Source organism: Carassius auratus, chromosome 10 (genome assembly GCF_003368295.1).
Source record: "Carassius auratus strain Wakin chromosome 10, ASM336829v1, whole genome shotgun sequence".
Lineage (NCBI taxonomy): Eukaryota > Metazoa > Chordata > Actinopteri > Cypriniformes > Cyprinidae > Carassius > Carassius auratus.
In genome coordinates this window covers 14,930,846-14,939,226 of record NC_039252.1, presented here as the reverse complement: position 1 = coordinate 14,939,226, position 8,381 = coordinate 14,930,846, and the positions used below count along the sequence as shown (strand labels likewise).

Sequence of the window (8,381 nt, the reverse complement as noted above, 5' to 3'; positions counted from 1 at the left end):
AGGCTCATCTGAACAAAAGAAATTGTGGTCCTATTATTCATTATTATTTTTGAATGAATTGTATAAAGTAATTGTAATATTTTAGTTTTGTTCACTTTATATCCACTAATGTTTTATAGGGCTTTTGTGAGAAAATGTATGTCTCATTTCACACAATAATTATTTATCTTAGCTGGGAGGGTTGGTCTTGAATTCTTAGGGGTACAGTATTTTTAGTTTCTTTTTTTAGGAAGATAAAGGAGAACATTGCAGTGCTGTCGGGGACCCAATATGCATTGGGACTGGAGTCAAAATGACCTAAATGTACACTCTAAACTTGGTGAAATGGACAAGTTATCAGAAACTGCTTCTGAGGACGTGTTGGAAAATAGTTACTTTCTGCATGTTTATTTTAGTTTTACACCTGTGTAGTCCAGTAATAGGAGCCCTGCGTAAAATAATCACTGCTGCTGTTTGAATTATGCTCATAAAGAAGACGTTAGTGACATTGAAATACACTGAAAATAATGTTTCATTCATCCAATTATCATAACTGTGTGCTCAGGAAAGCACTGAACCAGACAAATAATCTTAAACCAACTTTCAGCCAGAAGGTCAGTGACTTACGCCATCAGTAATGAACTGTGCGTCTGCTGACTAATAATTGATCAGCATCATGTTTATATCAGGAAATAAGGCTCAACATCTGCAGCCTGCCCAGGAACTTTGACAGATCCAAGCACCAGGGAAGTGTTTTGGGTATTTTTCAACCACATGAGTCATGACATCCTGTCTTTAGTAGATGGAAGACCTGCTGGTATTTGCTGCATGAAGACAGAGATCTGGTTGTGACAAGGACAAGGCAGGCGTGACAGAGACGTGAGTTGAGACAGCTGCCTGATCACGTCCCCCTTGGAGCCAGACCTGATAGGACAAATGTGGCCAAATATAAGTCAACTGACATAGATGTACATTTATATATAGTTTTATAGGAGTTTTTTTTTTTGCAGGAAATTGACAAATATTTCCTTTTGTCTCTCTTGTCACAGCTCAAGATCCTGGTAGTGTGCAGACTCTTGTGGTACTGTCAGCATTGTCAGGGGTCCAGTGCCAGCTGAGAAACTGTGAGATGAATGAGGATGATAACAGACCAATCTCTTCAGGTAATACAGACCTCTTGTTAAAATCCATTAAATTGTAGCAGCTATGATGATAAATAGATTCACCAGCTACTGAGCACATCACTGACAGCACCCATAGAGATCACATTCTCATTTACATGTCCTTTATCATCATATATAGAGTGTGCACTGCATTTACTTTAGCTGACTTTATAACTCAGCCTTGAGTGGCCTATTACTTAACTCCAGGTGTTTATGTAGTTGAGTGCAATACCTAGAGATGATGGGATAAAAGATGCTGGTCTCATAGTTCCTTCAAAATGTTGTTAAATGACACATGAAGGAAAGTAAAAAAGAATCTAGAAAATGAGACTAACATCACTAACCACAAAACATTCACAATTGAAATCAGTGAACAAACATCTTGGTTTCATTTTTAATGTTTCATTTTTACATTTTTCTTTGACAGTTGAACATTACAATAGTTTTCTTTCCTCACTCGGTTTCTTTGAGTTGTTTAAATATTATTACGCGACTGGATCTGTAAATCTTTTGGAGGCTCCAACGTTTGCCTCCGGCCACCAGACTACACCAAGTAAAACAAGTCATCAAACAAAACAGTTTACATCTTTAGCAGGAAAAAAAGACACATTTACATCAGAATATACATATCAGATCATTTAACATTAAAAATCTGCATTTTATATATATATATATATTTATATATGCGCATTTGACCTAAAACAGCTTTTCAGCTTGAAAGAAATCAGCAGCTCCGGGTTTCAGGTCAACAATTTTTTTTTTCAGTGTCTTCAACTGGCTGTATATTAAAATACGTCAATATTTCAGATAAAAGGTTCGCTATGTCCTTGAAATGAAATCTTGAGCGCACCAGTAATAGATTGCTTTTTGTTTGGCTTCTTCTCGACCTGCGTTCAGGACGCCAGGGGCAGAAAAATAAAAGCAACATTCACTGAACAATTTTTCATACATCAAATCTCTGTAAGGTCACTCGTGACAGCTAGCATGTGCAAAGAGAAAACCGTCGTTCTTTTTGTACACCGTGCAAAGCTTCCTCCGTACACTTGATCTGCTCTGAATAAATTAAATCTCACAGGACTGAGGTATGATTAATTAAAAATGTTCACTTTCTTCAGCCAAAAGAGAAATAAACCGTTTCGTTCAAGTACAGTCCACGACAGGTTCCAAAATCAAGAGGAACGTCCTCTATTAGACAACATTAACAACAACAGGTAACATAGTAAGTTTCTTTTTTTTTCTCAGGAGTATAAAAGTGTCAGAATGTGAAGAACAGAAGAAAAAGTCCTTTCGTTGATCACTACACACAGTGTGCTTTGGACGGGAGTGGTGTTTTGGAAACTCCACGGTGCACGAGGGAAGTTTCAAGTGCATGAGTATGCTGGTAACACACCTGTAAAATGATTCAGCTCAAGTGTATACAATAATTTACGAAATCAACGTATTTTTTTTTTTCACCATCATACGGTCAATTACTTTAATTTCACCCTTTTTTTTTCATTGAAACCGCATCAGAAAAATATGCCTGAACTGATTATATGTAGTGATGTATATTTACATTTCTTTCTCTTATTTGAAATCACCATGTTTTAATGGGGGTGGGGGGTTACAACACACATTTTTTCCTCTCTCTAAAGGACAACAACAATACACAGATTTATATATTGATATATATATATATAAAAAGGACCATAAAAATATTGGAGTCCTCTCCCTCTGTATTGCCCAAAAATAAGTCATTATGATCAACAATGAGACGTCACAATTAAAAACTACTAAGATTATTTTCTTTTTTTTTTCCCCCAACAGATGAATGAAATGCTGTCTTTCAGCACTGTGTCTGTCCATATGCGCAAAAAGAAAAAAAATTACATGGCACTAAAATTGAGGGGGAAAAAACGCAAAACTGACAATTGCAACTGAAAAATTCACTCATCTAAGTGTGTTTTTCTAAAAGCCGGTGTCATTTAAAAGGCATTAAGAAAGAAAAAAAGCATTTGGAAAATAAAAATGGGAAGAAGCCCTGCAGTGACATGAGGGTTGAATAACAGTTACAGCAGTTTTCTGAGATGATCTTATTTTTCTTGTTCATTCACCAATCAGAACCTGTAGTGCTTGAAGTCTTTATGACATCAACTGTACACGAACCAATCAGAGACTCCGCCTATTTTTTCAGGGCCTCCCGATGAACTCTGGTGAATCAAAACCAATCGTAGTCTTGTTGAAATTATGAATGGAACAGCACAAAAAAAAAAGGAATCAGAATGAGAGAAAAACATGCATACCTCCAATGAGATGGTGCTGCATGTCCCGTTAGCTTTCAGTGGTATCCATTTGTAAATGCTGTGGCGATCAAAGGACCCTAAAAGCAGATCATGAGTAAGATGCTGAGCACAATTATTGAAGCAGTATGAAAACAGTGATTCTAACTCTAACACTGACAGATTCAGACAGAATAATTTAGACGTTTCTCTTTTATGAAGAGTCTGAGATTCAGTCTCATGTACAGAATCAAGAATTCCACTTTAACAGAACATTTATTCACAAATGATACTAATAAAAGTGCCAATGACATCTGCACTTTGACTGTCAGTGACAGCAGACCCGCTCAGGATAAAGCATGGCTAGTTGGGCAGCAGCAGATGTTTTGGATGCGGTTTGTCCATGGCACAGGAAACCACTGTCCAGGCTTCCTAAAAATATCAACCAATACATTTCTGTCATTTAGAAGATTTTCTTGTTGGCACTACACAGATTGATATGAGCTTCTACTATGTGTGATGCCATAGGCCTCCAGTATTTGCAAATCTCCATGTATCTTCAAATGTTTGATTCTTCTTCCGTTTCAATTATTATGCTACAGATATAGCTGCATCAGAGTAACTAGGATGCCTTCAGACATAAGGAAAACACAAGAAGAAAAGCATTTGTTCTGATTCCTCTTCCGTGGCGCTGATCAGTCCTGAATAAACAAATCCTGCCCATTGTCAGACTGCGTTTGTGAACTTACAGACCCACACGGCTGATTTAGAGGGCAAAACGGCAACCTGTCAACAAGCTTTTCTGAGAAACACAGCCGCTTATCGGGCCTGTCATCGGACTATTGTGTGCATGGTAGGAGCGGATCTGTCTAATCCATACGAATAAATCAAAGTCAGTCTCACACCCGCTGCTTTAGAGGGCAGGAAGGAAAGGCTTTCGTAAATTTATATTGGCTTTTCTGCCAGGTTTCCTCATTTTAAGGATTGCGTGGAAGGACTTTATTTCATTGTGGATGTGTGTTGATACTATGAGAGAGAGAGAGAGAGAGAGAGGGGCGGGGGTGTTCCAGTAGGTGGTGAACTGGTGACACGTGTCAGAAAAATAAATGGAGACGAGCATTTTAGTTCTGCGTCATTTCCCGCGTTAATGTTCTGCACTGAGACTTCAAGAACTACACACACACATCTATCAGTCCAGCTGAATGAACACACACTAAAATTTGAATTAATCAAAGCACAAAACGGCACTCCGTCAGAAACACACTAATGCTGATGAATAAAGTTATGAATTCATTTTATTTAGATGCCAGGAGGCAGAAATTAAATCTAAAAGATCCAAGTTTCTGCTCACTTCAGTTTCCAACCAGCAGTTAATATTCCTGTCATTAGTCAGTTGTCTTTATACACAATAAACAGCTGTTTAAGAGCAGTTCTTCACCAATTTAGCCATTAAAATAAGAGATTTTCATTCAAATAGTGACAAACTACAGCAGCAGTCTCTGAAGTAAATGTCTTGCTCGAGGGCCTAACAGTCATAGTTAACAGATCAGCCTGTGTAGAATCAAACCTTTTAATTACCAGCTAAGATCTTTATCCACTCGCCCACATCGCTCCTGTTGTGATCAGAGAGCATAAATTACTCCTCTTCATTACTGGCTCAGAAGTTTAGCAATAGTTCAGCCAAAAGAAAGAAATTCTGTCATTTCCTCACTCTTTTTGAATCCTCACTCTTCTCATTTTGCTTATGAGACATGCAGGAATCAATGAAAACGAGTACATTTTGTTCCTCAATCCAAAATTCAACAACCACTGTATGATTTTAGAAGACTCTGAATATACCACACAATTCTAATGGACCACTATTATAGCACTTTATCAGAAGCTTTCATCATTCACTGAGACACCAGACTACCAGCACTATATCTCTAACATGCTTTACCTTTCATATACTGCAGATGAAAACTGGCCTCCAAGCAGACCACCCACTAGCAATAAAGCAGTGGAAATCTGCTGCAAACACTCGCATAAATCAAAATATGTGCTTCATTTGGTTAAGCAACTTATTTGTGAGAACGGGTTGAATAATTTAATTTCAGTTTGGCACCTCATTATAAATGCTTTCTTCTTCAAATTGAGATCCGTGCTGACACCGAGCAGCAACCTGACATCCATGACATCTGCAGACAGAATCCGTGCGCTCCCTGACAAAAGCCAATTAAAAGCAAGTTTTGTGCAGCGCAGGGGCTTTTGTTTGGAGACGGTGTCAAGAGCATCTGCTAGTTACAGGGACATCTGATTTTGACAATTTGCCCATTTCCAACCACTGCAGCTTTTTGCTTCCTCTGAACTGTTTGTGATGCTTTTATTCCCCAAACAAAACATCAGCAAGACATGAAGTGTCAGTCTAACGGAGACTTGTGTCTCATTGGGGTATTTTTGAACATGTGGAATGGAACTAATTCCTCTGATATTCTTTTTTTTCCCCAACTCTGCATTTCTAAATTGCTGCACTGACACTAAAGCCCTTGCCATAAAAAGTGAGCCACAATGGAGGAACAGCCAATCAGACTCTGATTTCTCAGCTGTAGGTTGAATATAATTAAAAGAATGATGGACAGAAGACACAAAGTGAGAACTTCCTCTGTACTTTCGGATCTCTTGGACACATCAGCATGACTGAGAAGTGTAAGAGAGCTCTACTCACTGCGATACTGTGATTGAACCCAGAACCCGGCTGAGGGCTGGCAGCACTGATGTAATTTCCCACTGCTGAATCCTGACTGCTGGGGCCATACAAGTCTGCCACGGGTCCAGGACTGTTTGAACCAGGGAAACCTCCAGGCCGTGGAGGGTTAGCACCTGTGCAAGACACACATCAGATTACTGATAAATCATATTTCAGTTACTAACATGGCCTCTAAGGTGGAGAGATATAGCTTCTTTCAGAGAGTGTACCATGGGACAGAATATGTACACTACTGTTCAAACATTTAGGCACAGTACAATTTTAATTTATTAATGTAATTGACAATATAAATTATCAATTGATATTTTACTTGGCAAGGATACAATAAATTGATCAAAAGTCAATGCAGTGACACTGCTAATGTTACAAAATATATACACAGCCACATGCTACATTGTGCATTAAGCAGGTCTGATCGAAGGACAGGGCAGAGACAAACAGACTTTCCTGCTGCGCTGTGAGCTGAGATTTCAAGTGAGCGTGAACACGCATGTAAAGATCCAGCTTCCTGTGTGACTGCTCATTTCTTACATCTCTCCTCATAGTGACAGAATCCAGCTGGAGCTGGAGAAACCCCCAACATCCGTGACTGCTGTCACCACCGGTATAAACCAGATAGAGGACAGAATGCTTACGAGGCACAAAGTAAGGTAAGGACGTCACATACTGTACTTACCTTTGTATTAGACTTACTCATACCTATTTACTAAAACCCCCTCACATTCATCATATTACTATCAAAGATAGTCTGACTGCAGAAGGTTCATAAATAAATATTTAGTTTAACTAGATTTTTTAACACTGGTTTTCAGTTAAGGCACATAGATTGTGTTAATGATGACAGACATTATCAACTAACTCTCTGGCTGCCTCTGAGATCTGAGTGCAATGGCTTTCTCACTTTCACAGTCATTTTATGTGTGTACTGTAATCTTTATTCCATATAATTGCTGGATTCTGTAAAGGTGAGTGCCGTGCTTTCTCTTGCTTTGCCAGGAATAGGATTTATGCTCGAAATTAAACCCTGGGGCTAACAGTTACTGCTATTAGCTTTAATAGCTAAACATGACTTACATTTATTGGCTTTGACTGGTAGCTTAGCAGCACCCATGCTAATTAAACCTGCCGGCCTGTGATTACGCAGCATGTTTCTGAGACACAGGTGACTCATCTGTCCCGCTCCGACTCCCAGCGTTAGGGTTTTAATCGATGTCACTCTGCACATCCTTTGGCGGGATAATAAAGTGTTTTTGCTGAGCAAAGGCATCAGTATTGACCCATGAAAAACCCACAATGCATTGACTTTGTCCAAGTTGCCACAGCAACAAGTATATATGAGACATTTGGACAGACCTTAATTCCAGGTAGCATGCCTGTATTTAATAGCTCTATCTCAAACCGTTATAAACACATACTGTAAAGCAATATTAAGGTCATACATTGCAGAAGTAAAAGATTCCAATGCCAACACAAAAATATAGCTAAAGGATGTTTTTTTTTCTTCAGAGAATCTTAAAGTCACGGAAATGGTGTTCCCAACTATAATATGACACATAGAAAAAGACAAGAAAAATTATAAAGTTTTTTCCATTAAATGATACACAATCAAGAATGGGTTTAGATTTAGAATTTGTACTTTGAATCCAAAGTTAGCAGCCTCAGAATGAGCACAGGTTAGGCTCGAGTCCAAACCCACATCTACGTGATCACTGGTGTAAAGCAAGAGAACTACCGACATTTTCCTTTTGGCTGCCAAATGAAATGAGGCAAAAGAAGTAGGACAGAAGGAGCCGAATCTCAAGGATCCATGACACCTGGCCAGGCACAAACCGTGGAGCCACAATGATTAGGAGACTACTGCAGATGGGCAGCACAAAGCGCATCTTCACAACCTCTTTCATCAGGGCAAGACAATGAGGCTTGACATGCATCAGTTGATCCACAGATTAAAACCATGACTGGAGGATTGTTTTAAATCTGTTACATTTTTTCTAAACAGCCAGTCATGCTAAACCTTTTATTCCAATGACTTGCATTTATACATATGCAATGTGGGAGACAGGAAATACAGGCTCAGGTGAATTTGGCTGTGTTGGTGAGATCAACCACGCAAATTTGTATCATGATACCCTATATTACACTTCATACAGATGTTGCATGAGTTTACACCTGGTGATCAGGTGATTACAAGGGGCAGCACTAAGTGCAGATGTAAATACATTTTAAAATGTCATT

At 38.8% G+C, this 8,381-nt stretch overlaps 1 protein-coding gene across 1 annotated transcript in view; it reads right to left on the bottom strand.

Moving 5' to 3' along the window:
* Positions 1 to 1,508: 1,508 nt before the first annotated feature.
* The window catches only part of LOC113109999 (RNA-binding protein Musashi homolog 2-like), a 158,880-nt gene continuing 152,007 nt past the window's right edge, over positions 1,509 to 8,381 (bottom strand). The window contains exons 13-15 of the mRNA XM_026273967.1: positions 6,105 to 6,259; positions 3,425 to 3,501; positions 1,509 to 3,331 (exon numbers count right to left, since the gene is read on the bottom strand). Coding sequence (XP_026129752.1) covers positions 3,460 to 3,501; positions 6,105 to 6,259 — 197 coding nt within the window. The 3' untranslated portion in view covers positions 1,509 to 3,331; positions 3,425 to 3,459. The remainder of the gene's footprint in view (positions 3,332 to 3,424; positions 3,502 to 6,104; positions 6,260 to 8,381) is intronic.